This window comes from Corvus hawaiiensis, chromosome 8 (genome assembly GCF_020740725.1).
Source record: "Corvus hawaiiensis isolate bCorHaw1 chromosome 8, bCorHaw1.pri.cur, whole genome shotgun sequence".
NCBI classification, from domain to species: domain Eukaryota; kingdom Metazoa; phylum Chordata; class Aves; order Passeriformes; family Corvidae; genus Corvus; species Corvus hawaiiensis.
In genome coordinates this window covers 27,849,152-27,873,159 of record NC_063220.1, presented here as the reverse complement: position 1 = coordinate 27,873,159, position 24,008 = coordinate 27,849,152, and the positions used below count along the sequence as shown (strand labels likewise).

General features: G+C 45.6%; 2 protein-coding genes across 2 annotated transcripts in view; both read right to left on the bottom strand.

The window, feature by feature from the left end:
- Nucleotides 1-18,644, bottom strand: part of CHAT (choline O-acetyltransferase) — a 33,771-nt gene extending 15,127 nt beyond the window's left edge. Inside the window, exons 1-9 of the mRNA XM_048311778.1 lie at nucleotides 18,512-18,644; nucleotides 15,431-15,575; nucleotides 13,327-13,518; nucleotides 11,113-11,231; nucleotides 9,633-9,686; nucleotides 7,918-8,098; nucleotides 6,761-6,938; nucleotides 2,145-2,314; nucleotides 91-191 (exon numbers count right to left, since the gene is read on the bottom strand). Coding sequence (XP_048167735.1) covers nucleotides 91-191; nucleotides 2,145-2,314; nucleotides 6,761-6,938; nucleotides 7,918-8,098; nucleotides 9,633-9,686; nucleotides 11,113-11,231; nucleotides 13,327-13,518; nucleotides 15,431-15,493 — 1,058 coding nt within the window. The 5' untranslated portion in view covers nucleotides 15,494-15,575; nucleotides 18,512-18,644. The remainder of the gene's footprint in view (nucleotides 1-90; nucleotides 192-2,144; nucleotides 2,315-6,760; nucleotides 6,939-7,917; nucleotides 8,099-9,632; nucleotides 9,687-11,112; nucleotides 11,232-13,326; nucleotides 13,519-15,430; nucleotides 15,576-18,511) is intronic.
- A 1,396-nt stretch (nucleotides 18,645-20,040) lies between these two features.
- Nucleotides 20,041-22,293, bottom strand: SLC18A3 (solute carrier family 18 member A3). Its single transcript, XM_048312057.1, has one exon. The coding sequence runs from the start codon at nucleotides 22,291-22,293 to the stop codon at nucleotides 20,707-20,709; it is 1,587 nt and encodes a 528-aa protein (XP_048168014.1). The 3' UTR covers nucleotides 20,041-20,706.
- Between the last annotated feature and the right edge of the window lie 1,715 nt (nucleotides 22,294-24,008).

Sequence of the window (24,008 nt, the reverse complement as noted above, 5' to 3'; positions counted from 1 at the left end):
ATCCATTCGTTAAACGCTGCTCTTTTAGCAGGTAAATTACTGCTTCCCAGGGGCTGGAGTGGGTATAAAATGTACAGAAAGGGAGCTCACATGTGCCTGAGCAGGTATTCGGTGCACTGCACCATTACGATGCCATCGAAAGGGGAGTGTTCGCACACAGTCCCGCACAGTCCGTCTCTTCCTACCACAAACTAAACGAGGAAAAGAACAGGTGCAACATATACAGGGAATAAATCACGTCCTGGATAAGTTATCCATGAAGGCAACCTGACAAAGGTGTTACCGTTCCCCTGTGGTTTTCTTATTGCTCATATCAGGAGCTTCCTTGCCCTATGTGGGTCTCTAAGTGGGTGACTTACAGACTTATTGCAGGAGACTTGCTTGTCCTGTGAAAGGTGTTGCACTGAATCCCTTTCATGCTGCTGTTTTGGACTGAATCCTGTGAGAATGTAAATTTTAGCAATTCCTGATGGAATCTGAAAATTTGATTTAGCATCTGCTTTATGGTACAGAAAACCCATCAGCAGAAAGACAGGCCAGGGTTCTCCTGCTTTTGAGGGCAGTAAAACATCTGTATCTGGGAAATCCTTAGGATCCCTATTTATTACAAAACTCATCCTTATTTGATAGCTTTCTCATAGCTTATTTTGAACCTTTGGTTTTTTTTTTTTTTTTGAGATGCTTTCTTCATTTCATTTCCCTCTTACTTGTCTTCATTCTTAATTTCATTGTGTGCACATGGCTCTGCTGGTAACAACCTACTGCACTCCAGTTCTGTGATACACCCATGCAAATTGTTACTTCTGCGTCTCATACAAAAGCAGATGTCTAGGACAATACTGCAGTTTTCCTGTCCTTTTTCTGGGCTTTTCCCCACACTTGTTTTGAAGTGCATTTGGCTGGACTTCACCCACTTAGTTCTCTCTTGCACATTTGTATCACACACATCCTGCCTCCCTGCTTTCCATGAGGTTTTCAGAGAGTGGGCATGATGCAAAAAGTTCACCTGGCCATCTTCTGAAGCCTTACTGCAAAGGTGAAGAAGAATTTGGAGAGAAGGAACAAGTCCTACTGTGAGAATGGCTTCCTACATAATCTGTGTTTGCATAAAAGGAAATGGGATCTTATTTCCCTAAGAATTTCTCTTCACCTTTAAACTATTTTGGCCTGAATACATCTGGACAGATTAAGCTCTCTGACACTATGCAATTTAATTTGCTTTCTGCTACCTTATGATAGTAGACAAAAAGAGAATGTTGTTTATTCTCATCTGCTTGAAATATCTCAACACTTGACCCTGCAAATAACAGGGTTCTAACTAAAGACAAATGGTTTGTTCTTCAAAAGAGTCTGCTAATAATGTCATTTGCAGTGGCATTAATCAGGAATGATTACTGAAATGTATTTGCTTCTGGGTAAGTTGGTGCAAGTGAAATTATTTTAGGGGTTTCTCTTTTCATGCTGCTGTTCTTAGATATGGCAAGAACAACAAGAATTATGCAAGCAATGGATCAGTCAGGGTTTTTTCAATTTTTCATAAGCTGTCAACATTGTTGACAGTTGGAGATTAATACATCACTTCACTCTGGGTCTATTGCAAAGCGTGGAAATAACAGTGCAACACTTTAAAATATGACAACCAAAATCTGATTGGGAAAAAGGCTGGGGAAGTCAATACTTAAGGAAAGTCTCAACAAGGATGTCATTAATTGAGTAAACAGTCTGTTAAGTGAGGACTTAAACACATGCCAAATTATAAGCAGTTGCATCTCTAGGATGTCGGGAAAATGTGTAAGAAGAGGAAATGGAGAAAAATATTGTGCTTTTCTTTTTCATTCTGGGATATTAGGCCAGCATTTTAATTTCTTTTGACTCAGTGTAGTAAAATGCATTGGTTTTTTATATCCAGTGTCTACCTACTCATACATCTCTGTATCTGTATTATCTCCTCAAGTGCAAAGGGCAGCTTTGGAAAAGGTGGAAGTGTCCCTGCTTCCCCTGCCTTGCAAGGGACACCCTTGCTCACACCAAACCTGCCCAGGTAGATGCTGACACCACCTTCCCCTCTTTCTCCCACCTGACTCTAAATGGTCCCCACCATAAGGCAACGTGCAAGTAATGTCACAGTGCTGTAAGGTTTTTACCTGCATAGGTTTGTCATACCAACGATTGGCCCCGTTTTTATGGTAGCCTCCTCCATGCAGCATCTGAAATGCCATGTTTGTGTTGTTGAGTTCCACCCCACTGGGGCTGTCCAGGCACACCAGGCATATGCAGCGTTCAATCATGTCCAGAGAGTCACGGTTGGTGGAGTCTGGGGATAAGAGAGAAAAAATGTTCACATCCTCTTACCTGTAAGTACAACACTGGATGGGGAACCCTCTGCCTTGGAGAGCATGGAAGATCTGACCTTGACCCTGCAGTGAGCTGGTGTCTGCAGAGCTTCTCTCAGCAGCAGATCATCTCAGTGCGAGGGAGCATTATACCACGGCATTAATTCATGTGTTAACTTTTGTAACTGTGTATCTCTCACATGATTCAATAATAACCACTTTCTTTTTCTGCCTTTCATTTCCTGAAGTAATTATATTACAAAATAGATCTATTTTACTCTTAAAGCCAGCATTGCTTACTTATTTTATATATAACAGTTACAGAGGACAGGGGGAAAACAGAAAATTTCAGAGCTCACGCTATTGCTGCAGTATTCTGCTCTGAAACAGCAGAGCTGAGAGTGTTTTTGTGTTGTTCTCCCATGAAAACCCTTTTCAGAACAAGGAACAGCAGGGCCCATGTTGTTTTTGTCTTATTGTATTAAAACCCTCCTGTCTCTCCTGTCCCTGATCATTAGCTTATGCCTACATCACATGAAGAAACATCTTCAGTTGAGGTTTTGAGGTTTAGTTTTTGAACATGGTTTTGCCAAAATCATGGGTTGCCACATTACACTGCTCTCCTGTCACTAGTGTACAGCTGAATAAAATGGGCTTTTGTGGATCTCCTCCTGTTCCTTTTCCCTATCACGACACTCTTGCTTATATGGTTGGACTATGGGAGGTATTTTTACCTTGTCCTCAGTGCTTTCCTCCTTATTTATGGTGTATTTATGAGTTTTGGTTTTTTCTTCTCAGCTTGTCTAACTCAAATATTACAAAGGTTAAAGGTTTGTTTGTATCTGAGAACCAGTTTGAAGCATAGGAGATATTTAATTGTGAGCACATAATACAGTTCTTCATTGAAAAGATAGAAGTGTGCAACCTATAACAAGAACTTATTTCATTTAAAAACATACAAGATTATTAATTGCTGTTATATGGTTGTTAACAAGATCAAAGGAAAAAGGGCTTCCAAGCTTCAACGTAAAATTCCTTTTGTTCTTAACAGATCAGCTTTCATCTGATGGTTTTGCTAGATTGTGGTGTAAATGATTTTTCACAATGATGTTTCAGAATGTTCTCAACAAAAGATATGAATTCAGATTGATCAAAACTTACTTCAAGTCTAGGCTAAGTTCAACAAATATGTGCTCAATTCAGAAAATTACTTTAGCTGAAAGAATGGAAAGAAAAATTAAAATTAAGCAATTCTGATTTGCATTTCAAGTATGGGTACATTTCAATATGCGCATGTTTTTAAGGTTTGAAAATATGTAAACTAGCTTGATTCTCTGAAAGAACAGCATTTTTCATAGTAAGAAATAATGCACCTTTCCAGAAGGAGTAACATAGGATAGTCAGGAGCTAGAAAAAACCAGATGCTTGTTACCCTCCAGCTTCATTCTCCAAATACTGTGTAGTGAAAAAGAGACCAAATATGCAAGAAATTAAAAATGTGTCAAGAGAAGGAGAGGCAAGGGATAGCAGTGGATGAGAAGGAAGAGGGGGAGCTGTGGCCTTTCGCAGGCTATGATAAGGTACTGCCTATTGCTGTTTGGTGGCTCCTGCGAGGCAGCATTAGCAGCCAGGAACCCAAGGGACAGAGATGGTCAGCCTGACTTCTTGCAGGCTCCCTGGGGACCTGGTGGAGTGCAGAGTGTGTTGTCTCCCCTTGCCAACAGAAGCGGAGTCCTAGGGAAAGCAGCTGGAGCACCTGCCAGCTCCTACAAAGGCTTGAGCCAGGAGATTGTGTTCGATGGGGCATGTAGAGAGGTTGCTGTCCTGCAAAATGTGAACACCAGAGCCCCTTCTGAGTGTCTTCAAAAGCATTCAGAAGCTTTATAAGAGAGAAGACCCATCCCTGTCCACTTGGCTGTAAAGCTTTCTAGTATCTCACACTTGCAGGGCTGACCATAATCGTGGTATTTTTTATTGATGGTCTGGGTGCCTCGATGCAAAGGCTGAAAAGATCCTTTTTGGAATGGAATGGAAGCTGCCCCGTATACAGCAGCTTCTGGTGTTTGCAGACAGGCACCTTTGAGGAAAACCAGCTTGGACAGTGATTTACAAACTGCTCACAGCTTGCTCAGCATTCTGCTTTACGCTGTTTGATAGGTTTATATATATTGCATTGTGGCTGCTACCCACACATCTTTGACAGATACGAAGCCCTTAGTCTGACATATGGCTTCAGGGTATCTGGAGCCTAGGTATTAGAGTGAATAAAATTAAGCTCTGCTAGAAACAGAAAAGTAGGGGAAATATGCCTTTACAGAAGGAAACAGGCATATCCAGAGGGCTGATCAAACACTGAAAAATTATCATGTGAAGCAGGCAATGAATTGCACAAGAACTCATGAACCATGACTTGGGATGGAAAATATCTGCAGGAAGAGCTAAAACAGAAAAGATTAAGACCAAGCCTAAAGCCCTGACAAGACATTTCTTCCTTTCTAATGCACAATTGCATTGAATTGGCCAGCCAAGTGTTGGTTAGTTGGGGTTTTTTGATTTGGTTTTAGAAAGGAAAATATGAGAAGACAGTTTTGAATCAAATTCAGATTAGTATGCATGGGACTGTAGCCAGTCGCTTCATACAGAATTCCCTTCCTGTACTTAGGAACTGAGTGAGCTAGTTCTGCAGCCTGAAGGCAGTTACAATACTGAATGTGTTTATAAATCAGTGATGGCTGGGTTTATTACAGTATCTTGGACATTTTCTCACCTAGAAGACCTATGCTCTACTTGCAGGTCTAGGGAGGCCGATGGCTATAGCTCCTTCATAGCCTCTGCAATGCACTGCACAGGTTTCCTGTTCTGAAGCATCCTCTCTTGCCCTGTCCAGTACAGACCAGCTGTGGAGTGACCCTTTCACCCACACTGCTTCCCAGGTTTTCTCTTCCTCGGTTATTTATTGTTGCATGAACATTTCACCACCACAGATAAGAAAGAAAGAGAGCTGTTAATAATCATTTATCCATGTGTAACAGCAATGCATTCACCTATATAGAGGAGCTCTGCTAACATGAATGGTCTGGGATGGGATTCCTGCTTAGGTTAGAGAAGGCTCACATCATGGTGCTATGAGATTTACTGGTGCAGAATCGGCATTTTTCAGCTGCATAACTGAACTGGTTTGCCTCCTGATTAAAATGAATATTTTGGTAAATTCCAGGCAATCTAAAAACACTATGGAGAGGGTTTTGCTAGTTTTTGTTGATTTTTCTTTTTGTGTTTTTCTTTTGGATGATGTAGGTTAACAAAGATAATTTTGCTGCAAGTTAAGGCATTGACTGTTTTACTTAGTATGGCATGAAAAGAAATGATTAGGTGTTTACCTCAATTTTCATTAAAATAAGTTATCTTTTTGTCTCTTCCTTTAAAAAGAAATGATGGGATGAGGAAGGGAAAGCTTAAAGATGAGGCTAGTGCTATGTAATATTGCTGAAATAATGGCCAGGACTCTGTGTGTGTGTGTATGGGTGTGTCTATACTAAGTTTTTATAAGCACAGATAAACTTGAATAAGAAAAGGGGAATCTTCCTTAGCATGGTAAATGTATTTTGAGACTATTGGCAACTCTTGAATATTCCAGGGCATTGGTAAAACAGCAATATTTTCTGTAGCATTGCTGAGCTGGAGATAAAGAGATGAGTTAATGTTTTCTTCAAGAGGAAAAAGTAAATACTTAAGACATGTAGAATGGCAAAAAGAATGTATTTATATCACTTAGCTTCAGCGTAAAACACACAAGGTGTGATGTGATAGAGGTCACTAACCCCACTCTTTATTTTCATCTGTTTCCAAGTTTGACATTCAAGTCCAGAATCTGAGACAGCTAAATGCTGCCTGTTGGAAAAGAGAGAGAGAGCGGTCCCAGATAATACCTGGTGTCATCTTTCCTAGATACTTACTTAAGAATTGGTTGAATCAGCCCTGGTACCTTCTCCATTGGCTAGATAGAGCTAGATTCAGTAGGTGTTTAACTTTCATATCCTTTTGTTAGATAAGATCAATAATGTCAAATAGTTGCCAAAAGCTAAGAGGATACATCATTCCTATTGGTACAAAATGGATATGAAGAAAGAGACAAATGACAAAATCTGATGTGATGTAATTTACGTGATGAAAAACAAAGAATGGAGTGAGAGTTATTACATGGCATAACACTTAAACATACACAGCCAAAGGGTCGAGCCATTTCTGCTGCTCCCCTGGCAACACACATCTTACACGTACTGAGTTTCCTACTTCTGGAAAAATTCAGCAGTGAGGTTGCACATTCAGTCTTGTGTTTGCTGTGATATTTGCTCTCAGCAAAAAAAGTCATTGATGGTGAGAAGGAAGATGATGAAGAAGAGAAAGCTGGGATTGCTGCTGCTAACCTTTCATAAGGATCATCCTGGCCTCTGCCCACTCTGTTCTTCCGTCTGTTGTCAGCAGGCCAATTGGAGGCAGCATTTCCTCTTCATTCTCTGCCATTTTTGCTATCTTTTGTAACTGAGTGAAAAGATCTCCCTCACTGAGACGACGGAAATTAATGACAACATCCAAAACAAAAAACTGCAAAAAAATGACAGAAGTCAGAAGATCAGTCAGAGGTGGGTTGGACCTTTTGTGGTCCAGCATTTTGCTGTCACCTGGGTAGGTGTTGAGATGCTGAAGTCCTGCCTGGAGAGCCAGGCTTGCAGGCAATGGAACACAAAAGCACTGGGGAATGGCCAGTGTTTTAACACCAATGTAATGCCAGTTGCCATAGGGGACTTATATTGTGTACTGGACTCAAATAGAATATACACTATTTGAATAAGCTTAAAAAAACTTGGAGAGATAAAATCAGGAAGTAAGTAAATAATTTTCAGGGTATTATTTGTTTAAACATAACCTAGAGAATCTAGAAAATTTCCTGCACTTCCCAGAAAAGTGGAAAGCACTTCACTGGAACCTACCTCTTCATTCCAAGAGGGCCTGCAGGCATGGCTCCAGTACTGCTGGACTATAAGGTACGATGCCCAGAAAATGGACTCTGCTGCTCCCTGGCAATTACTGGTTGGGGCACATTCACTCTAACACTTCAGTATTTCTGCCTGCACCTGTGCTAACTTCTACAGGCATAGCTTAGGGCCCCTACATGGTGTCTGTGCCATGCACAGGTATGATGGTGGTATAGTTGCCATGCATTGTGTGACAACACTTGACTGTCAAGAGAAGAGCACTTCCAGAAAATGCACTCTAATAGGATTCTTTTTTCTCTGTGGTTTCATCTCTGTTTATTAAACATTTTTGTTTGAAAAAGAAAGCAAATGAATTCTGCCACATTCCTCCTTTCTGCATTGCTGTACTTGGAACATAATGTGGGCCAAGGACAAAAATGCTGCAGAAGCATATTTTGGAAATATTGACCACAAATGCTTGGTAAGAAGTGAGCTCATACGTAGCATGTTAATTGCATTTCTGAACAGAGATTAGATTAGGCTCTTCTGGAATGAATTTAAGCAAATTAAGAAATACAGAAAGGTATAAAAAAAGAAAACTAATTTACCTGATTGTTACAAGCAACAATGATGTGCTCTGGTTCTGGCATTACATTGCTTTTCTGGGCCACAAGGGTATCTTTGGTACGTCCTGGAAGACGATAGGAAGAAAAGAGTCCATAGTATTGCTTCATACAGAGAGGATGACCAGACAGCTGTCCACGAGAAAAATCAGTAGGTAAAGCATGGCTGCAGAGAAGGAGAAAAACAAAGCCAGAGGAAAAGAGGGGAGAGAGACAGAAAGGAAAAGAAATCTAATCTGTCCTTTGTTCTGTTACAATTAGATCAGGTATAACACAAATTGAATAATAAAATGAGATTACAGTATAAGGGAAATAGATTAATTCCCATACCAAAGTTAAATACATCATTCTTGGCAGCTTCATGCATATTCATTAAGCAATTGTATTATCATCTAGTGGAAATGGAAATAGCAGGTCACAAGCAGCTTTGCACTGTGTATAGGAAGCCTGCCTAGATGGCATCCCGGAAGCTTGGCAGGACAGAAGTCAGCGGAACAGCTGGGAAAGACCAGCACCTTGAAAAAAGGTACTGATGAAATTCCCTGCAAATCACAGCAGCCCTGTACTGTGCTGACTGGTTAGAGAATGTGTGAGAGGGCCTTGCCTGACAAACAGGAATGACTTGGGTAAAACAGAGGGAATTTCTGTTTTCTACAGATCCTTGTTTTTGTGCTAATTTTAACTTAGACCTATGGAATAATATGTGCTGAAAACCTATTCCTTTTTGATTGGAAGGCAGGTGAAACCAGCATCTCTTAAAAGGCTTCTTCAGTGGCCAGGAAAAAAAAAGTTATCAGAGTCACAATTATGGTTATGGATTGTAAAATACCCCACTGACACTGCAGCAGGAAATAATGGTGCTACTGGTCAGGAGAGGCTGCAGAGACCGCAGGAGGAAGATCTTACAGTGCAGAGATTTTCCTTCAGCAAAAGAGGACTAAGCTTCCAACTTGTCAGAGGCAGGAGTGAAGAAGCAGGCAAGGAGGTTTAGTCTCATACAGCTGATAAGGGATAATGTTTTATGCTAGTTTATCTTGGTTAACCATGTCTTTAGAACTGCTGCAGTTCTAAACCAGGGATGTTCACTTTAGTTCCCAACTCTCAAATTCTCTGTATCACTTATTTCCATGTACAGGTGCATAATATATACAGGACTTGAAGAATCATGTATTTCCCCTGTGTTTTTATTCAGAAAGTAACAAGAGCATCAGTAGCTTGTTTTTCCTAGCTACGGAGCCAGCCTGTCTGTAGTGAGACTTCCCTCCCCTGCTGGGATGTGTTATTTCTCTGGGGGGAGGGAGGTGGGACAGTGTTGTTCTAAGTGGAGTATGTGGAGAGTTCCAGGAAGGGTGTGCAGGCTGTGTAACCACAGTGCTGATGCTCTTTGGTGTGGGGAGCACCAGCTTCCTCTTGTGTTCTCAGTGACTCTGTTAGGCAAATTGTGCGTGTCCTTTTGGGCTGCGCTGTGCCTGTCGGAGTGATGACTGTCAGCCATCAAAAAGGATCCTTCTTCAGGCTGTTACACTGCACGAATACAGCAGAAAGGGCATAGAAAATTGCTGAAGCACTTGCCCTGAAGCATGCTGGAGCCCCTGCCCTTCCCAGTGGTGGAGAGGTACAATACAGCCTGACTTTGTTCTGAGAGCAGCCTTGAATCAGAAGCCCTGTGGATACTCAAGCTCTCCTTCCAAGCTACTTACGTGTCCAGTAAAGCTTTGTAGTCCTGCACTCCTGAAATGAGATTGGCGGCAAACCTGCAAGTAGCAGAGAGAAGTAACATCAGTCCTTTGTCATTTGGCAACACTGGGCTGTTTCGGGGAGACAGAGGAAAGCCTGAATGATTGATGACACAGCATAAGGAGAGAAAATCTTCTGGCTTGGCAAGAAGAGCTCCCTGCCCCCATCCAAAACCTAAATTAATTCATGTCAAGAGAAATATGAAAGACTAGAGACAGTCCCTTCAAATGGTTAAACAGACTACCAGAGGAGGAAGCCTGAAAGTGCTTATTTAGAGAATGGGAGCAGAGACTGAATATTTAATAGAATCCTCACATGGGTTTCAATATCAATACTCATAACCTGTCCAGTATTAGAGTACTTCCTGTCCTAAGCAGATATTCTTTTTGCAGAGCTGTGGGCAGGTGTATTATTTCCTGACACTGTCCATTTGTGCTGTGTCAGAATGGGAGGCTCTGAGAAAAATATTTCCTCGTTAAAGCACGTGCATTAAAAAATGCAAAGTGGAGTTTTTTTGAAAGCTGTGTGCACAGTAAATTTAGTCAGTAATGAATGGAAGCATTTATAGTTATGTTTAAAGTAAAAAGATGCATTAGCTGTCTATGCAAAATGTTAAAATAATGCATATTGGTTTCAAGGTTCCAAGGCTGTTTTATAATAGCATAAATTCACATGCAGTTAATTATTTCAGTAATGAGCAGCCAGAGAGTGCTAAAAGCAAAGAGGAAAATTGCACTATATGAAGGTAGATTTTTACTGTTTTAAAAGGAAGAATGTTTTGGCAAAGGCTGAAGAATGGAATCCTGTTTTAAGGGTGTCTGGGGAAGTATATTCTGTGCTTGGCTACGTGCTTACCTTCTCACTTTTTAAATGATAGTAATTGTGCACAACAGCTCAAAGCAAAAAGACCAGTTCAGGGCTGAGTCTGATGGGACTGAAGGAAGCAGTGTTCTTGGGTAAGAATGATTTCTGAATTCTTATTCTTAGATCTCCTGTGTTTCTGGTGCCCTTTTGTGCATCTGAGAGGGACAATTTAATGCCAGTGTGGCCTTTTCAGTTTGCAGGGTGGCTACGAGTCGTAGTGAAGCCATGTTAAAGATCATTTTCCTTCAAACTATGATTCAGAAATTAGTGGGGTTTTTTTTCATCACTAAGTGGTTTACTTGAATTACGTACAGTAAAAAGCTTTGTAAATATTCCTTAAAAATATAAATCCCATCGCATTTTTTTCATGCACTAAATGTAATAGTAACAACATTTTTCTTTCTGAATATCAGTATGAGTTAGCCCAGAAACACTGCCCTCAGTCAGCAGGCCTAATAGGAAATCACTTTAATGGCTACAGCCCTTATTTTTTAATGAAAGTTGATTGTCTTTTTGCAAAAGCAGTACATTTAAAATATCCTTTCATTTAGCAAAAGCTGCAAAGTTGTAATACATTACCTCAGCTGGTCATTTACATCTTCGAAATACTGACGAGCAAAGATAATTGCAGGGCTGGAATTGACTGGAAGAGCCAGCCGGTTGTTGAGGTACATGTCATCCAGCCAGTAGTTAAACACCTGAGGGAAGGGGACATGACATCTTAAAGCTGCAAACAGCACACAGAAAAGCAGTCTGGGGGTGAGGGGACAGTGTCTGGTGCTCCTGGTGTCAGGCATGGGCTCTGATTAATGGAGCTGCTGAGCATTTTCAGTCTGGGCTCTGTGACCTTAGCTCAGCTGAAGTCAGCCGCAATTCCATAATCCTATTTCTCAATCAATGGCAATTTACAGTGTGTTCCATTAAAAACTAAACAAGCTCCAGATTGTGGTGCTTTGGGTATTTTGTTGTTTGCTTCTCTCTACAATCAGCAAATGTTTGAGTACAACATGTTAACTCTTGCATTGCAGTTAGAGATAGAGAGGGTTTTACTAGTGATGCCTTTTCTTGGGGGGCTTCAAATATTTGTCAGTGATGCCAAGATGCTCCATTGTTTGCCATCAGATACTGTCCTGTAGCAAGACAGAGTGGGAAAAGAATGTCCCATGCTGAATGGTTCGGTCCTGCAGATAGTGGCATGTGGATAGGGCCCCTGGAGAATTCCTTCTGTGTCCACTGACACAAATGCAGATTGCTGATTCTTGACCCAGACAGACACACATTAAATTTCTAACCATTTTTATTGAAATCACAGATGAACAGTAGCTGCATTCCTTTATGTCTGAGCAGAGACTGAAGAATCATGATTTGGAAAACGGAGGCTTTTATGAAAAGATCAAATGGTCTTTCTGAGAGGGCAGGCTTTGCATATGGTAACTATAAACAACAACAAAATTATGCAAAAATAATTACAAATGCATGCATCAGTTGAAGAAGTTTTCCTCCGAGATATTTCATTGCTGTTAGAACAGATGCTTCCCCCACAGTCTCTGGAGTCTTCAGGGGAACATGCTAGAGCTATGCTCCTGGCAAGTTAAATTCCAAATAAAACCATTTCTGATTTATCCTAAGAATCAGGTATTTATTTTAATAACCAGTATTTAAAATTGTCATGTTTCAGAAGATGCTTATGCATCCTTCCTCTGTAATTTTCATGCTATAAGTGTTCAAATGAGGAGTTGTCTTCTGGAACACTATTTCCTATCAGGAACACTATTTAAATGCTGGTTAGTTTAGCCACCATGAAGTTGTATGATCACAATACAAAAACAAGATTGGGCAGCATTTTGTTCAGAAATTAGGCACTGCTTTTAAAATGAAAGCACTGACAGCACTGTAGGCTTTTTTCCCTGACTATAGCAGCAAGTTGATGGAGTTTTTTTGTGTGTCACACAAAAGGGAGAACCACAATTCACTGACATCAGTAAAAAGCCTGCAGGATTTCACTGAATCCATAAAATCATTTTCCTTGTTGGGATAGAAAGACTTCAATAAAACTCTGATTTTCGGCTGCCATATTCTAATGTTGCTAATGTAGGCAGGATGAACTGCGACTTTGCGGAATGATAAAATCTGCTTTAGCTATGGCTTATTTAATTTGCCTGCCTTGGGAAGCAGAAAGCTGAACTATTTTAAAGGCAGAGGTCTAAGCAAGGTCTGTGTGATAGATATACATGTATATACATGTATGTGCATATTTGGCAAAGTAACTACTTCAGGGTAACTACATCGGTATAGCATGACAATGAATGGCAAATAATAGTTCAGTTTTAAAAGATGAATTCCTGTCATTAAGTATTCCATTCCAGAATAATTGGAGTGGATCAGAACTTTGGGTAGATGGCTATGCAAGGCACTTTTAAAGCCCTATCAGAAAGTATTTTTCATTCTAACAAAAATTCTAAATCCTGTTATTTAAGGCAAAGGAAGAAATTGCATCCAAAAGGTGTGTTTCCTACAGGTGGTGTGACACTTCTGTGCCTGAACTGGAGGTGAATGAATGTCCATATTTATGTCAACAAAATGTTGATCTGAAAACATAATAATGACATGGTTTTTGACATAACTTGAAAAATCTAGCCTATTACGTCTGAAATATTCATTGTCAGAATGATCCCTGTTTGCATTGACCTGCTGGAAGAAAACTGTGATTGCACATAGAACATCAGAAAGAACTTGTAAATAAGCATCATGGAACACAGCATTTTTTTTTTTTTTTCCGCTGCATTTGCTTACCCAGTTCATTGTCTTTTCACTTCTTTCCTCAAGCATTTGCTGCAAGGATTCCCCCAGGCCTCCTGCACTTCCAAATTGCTCCACAATGACCTTGGTCTTTTTAAATTGCTCCTCTGGCACCAAGTGTTTCACGCACTGTAGATACATGCGTAAGGTCTGTTGCAGTGGTGGAACTGGAAGTTTTGGCACTTCCTAGTCATTAAGAAGAAATATATATTAGTGAGTAATTCTACTTGTTCCCAATATGTCCTCTTTTTTTTTCTTTTGTTGCTGATTAATATGTTACATCCATTTTTAAATTAATTTATTCTTTTTTAGAAATTGAGAGGTCTGATTACTACAAATGTACTGTTTGTAGGCTTTCAAATGCATAGAGCAGGGGACTAGTGGAAAATTATTGAGGAGAATACTCCTTGGTAAAAATTCTAGAAATCCTAGGATAAAGAGGCATGGTGCAAGCAAATACTCTGAGCTAAACTCTAGGAAATCTGCAAATACATTACAAAATAATAAAATAATATCTTAAGAGCAGGTATTTCATTAGTAAAGAAGTGAATTTAGCCTATGATTAGTAAAACCATGGGTTAATACTTGTCTGATTGGTAATATGAGTATTTATAAAATTATAGATGTAGAAAATATGCTGGTCTACCTGTTCTTTATTACTGACTATGTACAGTCCTCAATAAACCCATATTTTACCCTGCCAAAGCTCTGCTGCCAGTCAGTCTGGAACCCCCCAGAAGGCTTGATAAAACGTTTCTGTTTATACTTCCTTTATCCTTACCCTGTTTGAGCAATAGTATCTGGGAAGAAAAGAGTTCCATGCTGTCCCGTAATTAAGTTTCCTTTGTTTTTTAATGTAGAATTAACCAAGTGAAGTGTAATTAGTCATTTAAAAGACAGAGCAATTATGGGGGCAGTGGGGAAAATCAAGCAAGGAGGTAATTCATGAAAGGCTGGGGAATTGCAAGAGGCTGTGATGCTCTAAGCATGGTTGCTCAGGGAGGTAGCTGTGTCTCCTAGTTGAGAAATGGTCATCTAATGCAGCTATGCTTGTCCATTAGTGATTAGTGTAGGCCATAAACTTTTGGAGGCTTTATTTTTCTAATTTGATTTTTGCCCATCTCCTAAAGTAGGCAGCGTTCAGATTTTTTTGCTAGCTCTTGCTGTAATGGGCATTCATTTTCACAGGATTTCAGGCCATAGTGCGAAGAAAGGATTAGCAGTTACCTTGTCCCACTTGCTGCTCCGAGCTAGTCTAGCTGCAAGCTCCTTGGCCAGTGCAGGCAGGGAGGGAGAGTGTGGAGGAAGTGCTCTGAGCAGTAGGCAGGGACTGAGTGTCCTCTGAGCTCAAATACCAGCTCTGCCTTTAGACATCCACAGAAAAGCCAGTGCTGCATTATGTTCCCTATCTAGAAACTAAAGATTTTAGATACTCATGAAAAGTGTCATAGGATTACCTGTTACTAATGGAAATGCAAATCCAGTTTAGCCTGTAATACACCCAGAAATAAAAGAACAGCAATTCTACAGTTTCAAGCTATGTTTAGTCAAGACATATTTCTTCTGTCACTGATTTCTTGGTCAGTGGAAAGAGATGTGCTAACTAGTATTTCTTTTTGATACCTGGCTTCAGCCCTATCTTTCTGGGTAAGATTACTGTGCAGTTCATGACTCTGCTTAGGAAAAAAAAAATCTTTAAATCCTGGAGGCTGACTACTTACAGGCATACACACCCAGCACCTTCTGAACCAGCTTGAAAATGAATCATATGTGATAGTTTGATAGTGCTGTACTAGCATGAATAATTTCATGCCATCTCTGACTTTGTAGTATAAAAATATTTGTTGTATAATAATATTTAATTTACTGGAATTCTTCAGAGGATGTTGGGAGAAAGAGTGTATTTGGATATGAGAAGCACTAGTGTTAGATCAAGGTTCCTGACTATAAACTGTTGCAGGATAACTGGTGTTCCCTGAAATGAAGAAATTGGCTCTGGAACAGAGCTTGGGTTACAATTATGGTATTAATTTACAGAATTAGAAGTTGTTAAGTCATCTTTTTTTTCCTTTTTATTGTCCCGGAAAAAGTTACTTACTCTTTCATCTTTACTGCATGTATCTTTCTCTTTCTTCTGCATGTCTTTTTCTAGGTCAGGCATTCCTGCATTTCTTTTGGTATCTTTCGTTGAGGATAGAAGTTGAAGTCACTTGGGTGCACTTATGGAGCCTGATGCCTCAGTTCTGGAAATAGAAAAGATTTAAAGTCCTGTCAGTACCCATTATTTATAACCAAATGTACGAGGGGAGTATTCCCTGCACAAACATACACAGAAGCCTCAGAATGCAAACCTGAAGAGAAATAGAAGTATAACATTCAAAGCAGCTGAACTGAGCCCTGTGGAGATTGCTCTGACATTCTGTTTGTCTCATTTTGCTATAAATTTATTTATTCAGAACTATCTGATGCTCATAAAAGATCCCTTCTCAGCATGGTTTATTTTGTCACTGTAATTTACTTTGCAATTTATTGTGGCATGATCTGTGTGCTTTGTATTACTGTTATATGTTAGCTGGAGGAAAGAGGGGACTTTTCTTTCAATGCACTTACATTGACACAGGTAATAGTAATGTTGCAGTTTTCTATATTAGGATCTTATATTTCCTCCCCTTACCATTTTATATGAAAGCACCACAGTCTTTAAATGTGTTTTTCATGGCACTGTTCCATGGGTACAGTGAGGTGCCATGCTGGAAGATGTAAAAAGGAGCTTGATGGAGATGTGCCTTTGCCCTCTGCAGCCTAGAATCTCACAGGGTATGAATGCTTTGGGGCATAGGTCTGGGCTGGGGGACCCTGTGAGCCTGCCTGTGAAGGCTGTGGGAGGACTGGCAGGGGTGCTGTACACTGGATTTGAGCCACTTTGTAGAGCAGTCTTTCCAAATAGCATATACCTATCCAGGGAGATGGCTTAATCTGCCAAAAGCCACAAAAGTAATCTGTGACAGAGCAAATACTTCCACTCCTGTCTCTCTGGTACTGTGCTTATCCTGGTTTTCACTTCTAAAGATGCCTCTAGCTCCTTTTCCGTGCAGGAATAAGCTACCTGACACAAATATTTCTTCTGATATACTAGTGACCACACCAAGAGATTGTCCTTCAATTATGACAATATGTAATTACAGCTAAAGCAGAGTCAATTTTTTGTGTTCAGTCAGGTCTTGATGGATTAGAGGTTTTTTGGTTTTCTTTTAATTACTTTGCACTGTGTGTACACAAAATATAGAAGATAACGTGTTGACTGTAGAAAATAATTTTTTTCTGTAGTCTTTGGAATTATTACATTCGGGAAACTGGAATTGTTTCTGCAACAGCTTTTAAGAACAATTTGGATTAAACCCTACAGTGTATGAAAATGAGTTGAGGAGGTTTGTTTGGCAACGGGCAGAGATGGCTGTGGACTATTCCTCTCATGAGGAATTAGCTTGGCTATTCCAGCCTTGCAGCTTTAGCATGGCTCTGCCAATGTGTATGTGGTCACTGACACCTTGTGTCGATCCTGTCCTCTCCCTGTCCTGCACTGGCTGTCAGTGGGGCCATGTGCTGTGAAATAGGTTGTATAAGGCTGAGAGATGTCCCTGGGGCCCTGCAATGAGCCACACAGCAAACTCGTGTTGATCTATCATCTGCTCACAATTTCAACCCAGGTGAGAGGCAATTTCCCTCATGCAGAGGCCACATTAACCCATTGCACTGCTCTGCTCCCTCTCATGTGCGGCACAGGTCTCATCACTTAGCCAGGCACTCTATTCCTAAAATGCAAGTTCAAAGCACCTCAAATAATGCACACGTCCTGTAACTCTTGGAAGACTGTTGGCTTGCCCAGCTGTTTATGGGCTGGCCTCAGCCCCCCACCTGCATTCAAACACAGAGCAGCCATTTTGTCTTTAGAGCCCCTCAAACTGTATTCCCCAAAGGAAAAATCCTGTTGGTATTCTTTTTGCTGGGACTTTTGTTCTTTCTTTCCTTATGTTTTTTTTGTCCAACCGCAATATAGTGTCACACTGACTAAAAGTCTATATTGGCTCTGTGTCTGTGGGAAATGCTACTACTAACAGCCCTGCATATCTGTAAAAACAGTGTGATAGAGAGTTTGGAGGTGGTAGCCTGAACTGTGCTTTTCTCTGTTGCGGAGATGAACGGAGGCTTTGTCTCTGGTTCAAGTGCTGACAGCTTAGCATCACACCCAATCCTGTATTTGCTTAATAAAGGACAGGAAAACTGACACAGGAGAAAATCCTGCAGAAATTCAAGATGGCTTCAAAGTTTCTCACTAGAAAGCTGTGAGGTACATTGTCAAAGTTATTAGGCAAAAAAAGAAAAAAATAATCCTAGCTGTTTTTATTTACAGCTGACTTAGCTAGAGGGCCAGGGTGAGCGGCTTAGCACGGTCGCTGCGAGTCACAGCAGGCTAGGAAGCCGAGTGGCCTTCCCCACAGCTCAAAGCAGCAACTCAAATCCACAACAAAAGGCACTGATCTCTCCGTTAGCAGATAGCAGAGAAGGACCAAAATAAGCCCATGTGCTTATACTTGAGTTCTCCTGACACGGTGGACTCGGGAGGCAGCTTGCAGTATATAATGTTGTTGGGGCAATATATTCAGCCCCCATCTATTCATCCTCACTCTCAGTCTTATCAGGAAGGTAAGCTTAAAGTTCTCAGGAATCTATGCTTGAAGTTAAGAGGAATGTACGCGTTGTCAGGAATACACGTGGGAAGCTCGCACTGCTGCGGCTGTGGACATTGCGAGCGGAGCCAGGAGCCGCCCTGTCGCCGGCCGTGAGCTCCTTGAGGGGTATTATGGTAGCGCCGAACCCGTCGGGGAGCGCTCACGCTCCGCCTGAAGCTGCCGGCACGTCCCGAGACCTTCCTAAGCCTCAGACCCGAGGGAGCCCTTTCCCTCCCGAGCCGCCCTTCGCGGCGGGACACTCGGGCGGCGGCAAAAGGGGCGGCCCCGTGGGTGCCGCCGAAGCCGCGGAGTTTGGCGAGGGGAGCTCGCTCGGCTCCTCTCCGAGAGATTCGCCGCCCCCGCTCCCGCTCTCCCCGGCCCCTGGCTCTCCCGAAGCCGCGCCGTCGGGGCAGCGGCAAGCGCGGGGCGCGCAGCCCGCCCGCCCGTACCTGCTCGCCGGGGAGCTCCGGAGCGGCTGCCGGGCGGGCTCTGCCAGTCGCGGCGGCTCTGTCCAAGGTACCACCGCCTCCTCCGCGGCCAGGTCCCCTCTGGGTGGGGACGTGAGGAGGGCGGCTCGACTCTGCCGCCGCTGGCTCCTCCCCGCCCCGCGCCGCCCGGCCCGGCCCGGCCCGGCCCGGCCCGGCCCTGCCCCACCGCCCCTCCTGCTGCGCGCAACAGGCGTTGCTGCCTGCGCTGCTCCCGCCCGCGGTGCCCCTGCGGCTGCTGCGCCCGGGGGTTGCAGCTGCGCGGGCTCGCCCCGTGCCGGCCGTGTTCCGTGAGGGGACAGCCTTGGCCGCGGCAAGGGCAGCCCCAGGGGGCTACTGTGCTCGCAGACCCGCGTTTCCACGGGGGTTGTCGCTAGTGTCGAGAAGTGTCGCCTTGGGGCATCTGCGGCTCCTGAAAGCTCGGTAGCCGAACAGGGGCGGGCGGCACTGCCGGTGGCTGCCGGCACCACGGCCGGGAGGGGTGGAAGCCGCGACGGGGTGGCAGCGGTCCCGGGGGAGGGCCCGGCTGTGCAGGAGCTGCCGTGGGGTCGGCAGCAGCAGCGGCCCGGGGCGGCAGCGCGGGCGGCGGACCGCAGGAGGCTCCGCTTTTGCCGCTTTCCACAAAGGAGCGGCTGCGGTTAAAGGGAGCGGGTCTCACCTCCCACCGCCATTGTTCCTTCGCCGAACCCCCGTGCCGAAGCGCCATCCCGCTGTTTTCATGAGTTTTGCGCCGCTTGAGCAGCGACTCGACGGCCCCGGCGGGAGCTGCGGGGTCACGCGTCCCGCGCAGCTCGGCGGAACTGACCGGCCGCTGCTGCGCGGCTCCCTCGCGGCGCCCAGATCCCCAGGGGCGGCTGGGAGCCCTTAATAGGTGCTATGGCCGCTTGTAAATGTCTTTCCCCCCATTTTGCGATTACAAATAATTTATTTTGTTTCCTAATGGGTTAGGAATTAAAACAAACGACTTTATTTTATATTAAGAGAAATTTACAGGGCAAATTATGCAGTCTGGGTCCCTTGTGAGTGGATCGAAGGTTTCCACTCTTTGCAAATGTTTGAATGAAGCATTTCACCATCTTTTGTTTTTGTTTAATCCCTGTCGACTAACTGAGGTGGGTGCCTTTCAATTGGGGCAGCATTTAGCACCGAGAAAGGCACCTTTTAGTAACGTACCTCTAACTGCTGGTGATGTAATTTTTGAAAGATTAGAAAATTAAAATTCATGATTGTGGGGAATAAAAATTGAATTCGCATAAGAATTCAAGGAGCTGGTTTTAGGCAAGCAGTAGCACGGTTGCAGTGCGATGTTGTTTGCTCAGAGCCGTTAGGTTGTGAAGAATGAATGAGAACATTTTGTACTGGGGTTTCCTCCTATGCGATTTTGGTAGCTAGTGAGAATTGTGCTCTGGGGAATTGTTATCTTAGGGGCTATACTGAGTACTACCAGCTCCCTCCCTGAAGCAGCCCTCAACAACAAAACGAAAGACAATCGATCCCCTTCAATTCTGTTTATTCAGATCGTATTATTCTTGTAACTTGGACTTCAACATAATACAGCATATTGCACTTACCGGAGAGCAGCACAAAAGAGAGAAAAAAAAAAAGTACAATAGTTCAGTTTATTCCCAAGGAAGAATAAAATGAGACAGATGTTGCTCTTCTTAAATATATGAAACCAACTGAAAGTCTGAGTACATGTACACAAGATTTACTAAGTCCCTGAATACACCATTTGAAATTTTACACATACTTTTTTTGCTTTCCTTGTAATTTTTACAGAGATATACAGTATGTCACACACAGTTTCAGCTCGAGAACACTCTGCACAATTATACCCCAGCTACAAGGCTGTTGGGTTTTTTGTTTTCTTTTTGGTGTTTTTTTTTTTGAAAGATCCCCTCAGATTTCTGCTAATGATTACTCCAATAATTTTCTTCAGGTCTGTCTCACATTTCCCACCCCCTCCACCTTGCCAGAATGCTGAGGGAAATACTGATTAACAGTAAGTCTAGAAGAAAGCCATTACATCATGACAAAGGGTTAAACTGTATATATTGCACATCAGTACAGAAACATAATGCAGTAACGTTTTCATCCCTCGCTCTGTCTCTCTCCCATACGTCTCTCCTTGCTCCTGGGTCTGGGCCACGTGGGGGAACCTAACTGTACTCATAGTCTGATGAGTCCTCCTCAGATACCCCTTTCAGGTCTCTGTGATAAGAGTCCATGCCATTCTCATCCATCTCTCCTGCTGGCTGGAGGCTTTTCCCCACACCTTTGCGCTCCTCCATTTTGATGGTGTCGTAGAGTCCCTTAGGTCCTTCCTCAAGGAGGATGTTCCTCTCTGAGTGAGAGGGTTTCATTTGGCAGACATTTTTGAGAAAGAGGAGGACAGGGGCATAAAGCACGTTGGCAAGCCCCATGCCCAGGTTGAGCTGTGCAAAGCCCATGGTGTGCACAATCTGGCCGGCCACAATGGGCCCCAGGGCATATGCCACGGAGTAGGAGATGTCCGCAATGGCGTAGACACTGCCATAGACAGAGACGTGACGCACGTCCACCAGGAAAGCCAGGGTGGGCAGCAGGGCTGTGTCCACCAGGGCGATGCCAAAGCAGATGCCACAGAGGGGAATGATGACCTGCCCGAAATTCCTGCAGGCTGGCACCAAGCAGGAGCTGGCACCGATGATGGCCATGCCCAGGGCCCCGTAAAACCACTGCAGGTGGGGGTACGCAGCAGCCAGTCGGACGGTGACGTAGACGCCCAGCACGTGGGGGAAGAAGGCGGGCAGCCAGGTGAGGCCCACCTCCCACTCGCTAGCCCCCATGGAATCCTTCATCCAGTTGGCGATGGTGGGCTCCAAGAAGGCCAGGGGGATGTTGCAGGTGGCCAGGGCCCCTGCCACCACGGCAATGTAGGGGTCAATCATGAGGCGGTGGATGGGGGTGCCGACAGGCATGTTGGCCCGTGCCCCCGTGCCGCCGGGCGGCGCCAGGACCAGCAGCAGCAGCCCGTCGAGGAGGCAGACGCAGGCCAGCACCAGGAAGGGCACCCGCTTGCCCGCGAACTCGTAGAGGACACCGCCGAAGGGGGGGGCGGCCAGGCTGCCGAAGGAGATGCAGGCCAGCGCCGTGCCCAGGGCGCGGCTCCGCGCCGGCTCCTCGGCGTAGCGGTCGGCGATGAGGGCGATGCCGGCGGTGTCGGCAAAGGCAGAGCCCAGCCCCTGCAGACTGCGCGCCGCGAACAGCGTCGCGTAGTTCTCGGCGAAGGCGAAGGTGGCGGTGGAGAGGAACATGACGGCCAGCCCGGCCAGCAGCGGCGCCTCGTAGCCCACGCGGTCGATGAGGGTGCCGCTGAGGGGGTTCACCAGCAGCTGCAGCATGGCTTTGGAGGCGAACAGCACCCCGATCTGCACGTCCTCGTTGCCCCCCGAGGCCGGCGGGTACCGCGCCGGCAGAAGGCTCCGGTTGCCGCCGCCGCTCCCGTTGCCCCCCGCGGGCGCGGACGGGCCGGCGGTGCCCCCGCCGCCGCGCATGGCCGCGATGTAGTCAGGGATGATGGGCACGATGACCATGTAGAGCATGTTGTCCAGCAGCAGCGCCACGCACACCACCACCAGCAGCAGCCGCCGCTGCCGCCGCGCCTCCCCCATGGCGGTGCCCAGCTGCCGCCGCCGCTCGCCCACCGCCTCCGAGAGCCGCTCCACGGCGGCCCGCGCCCGGCCCGCGCCCCCCGCCTCCGACATCGCCCTCAGCAGCGCCGCCGCCGCCCCGCCGCCCGCATGGGGCACGGCGGGGGCGGCCCCGCCGCCTCGGCCGCCCGAGCCGCCGCCGCTCACCTCCGGGCGGCTGCCGTCAGTCCGCGCCGCCGCTGCGAGGCGGCTCCGAGGGGCCGGTCCTCCATCACCACACTAATAAGCGCCGCGCACGGAAACCCCACCCGCCCCCGCCACCGCGCCGGCCCCGCCGCTCGCCCGCCCGTCCCCGCGCCCCGCCCCGCTGCACCGCGCCGGCGACGGCAGCCCTTCCCGCCGCGGTAAGGGGGCTGCGGGGCGGGGGTGCCGCCGGGGCTCCCCGCCCCGGGGGTGTGCCTGGGGGGGGCGGTGGGGACGCGGCACCGCCCCCGAGGTGGCGGCCCGACGGCGCGGCTGGCCGCGGACGCCCGGGCAGCGCTGGAAGCGAGCCCGGCTCTCTGCCAGCCTCACGGAGCTCTCCGTTGCTTCCCCCTGGGCCTGGGCGGCAGGGCCCGGGTGCGATGTGCGGCCGCCGGTGCTGCGGGCAGCGGTCCCGTGTCCTCTCGGGCCCGCGTCGGCGCTGCCTTAGCAGAGCCCGGCTCGCTTGCGGAGGTCGGCGATTACGGGCTCTGCCGCTGTCCTACCGCCGTCTAACCCGAGAGCTGCTCGGGGCTGGTCGGGAACACGCGGCGCGGGTCCGCCCGCGACGGCGTAGCCGGGCCAGGGCAGGGTGTGGGGGCGCTCGGGGGCACTTGGGCTAATCGGGAATGGGGCTAGTCCGGGCTGGGCTGAGCCCTGCCCTGCCTCGGGTGGAGGGCGTCAGACCATGGAATCTTCATTGGAAATCAGAGAGCAACACAGTAACTGTCTTCCTGCCTGCCGAGCATGTGTCTAACACTCAGACAAACACCAGGGAAATAATCTTCAAGTGCGGTTGTGTTACACACTGCCCGCATTTTGCCGGGCCAGTGCGGCAGCTGGAAGCATTGCAGAGCAGGGGGCCTCACTCGGTGCAGAGGCTTGGGTATCGAGAAGATACTCTTTAGCATAAAGCAGCATATCATTACTCCTGTAGCAGAAGTGACATGCGGGCTGATCCAAGGGGGATCTCTGCAGAAGGCTGTATGAAATAACCGCATCTCTCAGCCGAGCGCTTCCTGAGTAAATGTGGATTTTGGGCAACTTCATTGGCTTGCATACCTGGGCTTCCAGAGCTGAAAGGCAGATGATTTATCTGTCAGTTGCTGTATCTTGCTCTGTTGCAAGAAAACATTCTAGATGGTCAGAAAGACTTTAAGATGGATCCCTGCATGGAGTGGCACACAGATCCGATTGTGCTTACACAGAAGTGGAATCTTAGAGCATATTTAAAATAACAGTACTCCGAGACATCCATGTTGTCGTTGTTACCGTTATTTGTTATTCATTTACTGCATCCACTGTAAAACTGCAGACATGCACCACTGACAGTCGGGACAAAGATCTTGACTTGGGACTCTAAATAAGCTATTATCCTAAATGCTTCAAAAGCTAATTCAGGGTGTAGAAGGAAAGTGTCTGAAGGAATAGAAGAGTCTTACTGGAAGGGTACTGAGCTGAAAGCCAAGGCTGCTGCACTTGGCTGCACGGTGTCAAGATACTTGTCACCTGTGAGACTGATTTAGTTGGGAAAAAATCAAACCAAACACTACCAACTCCATCCTCTTCTGATTCCTCAAACAGACCCT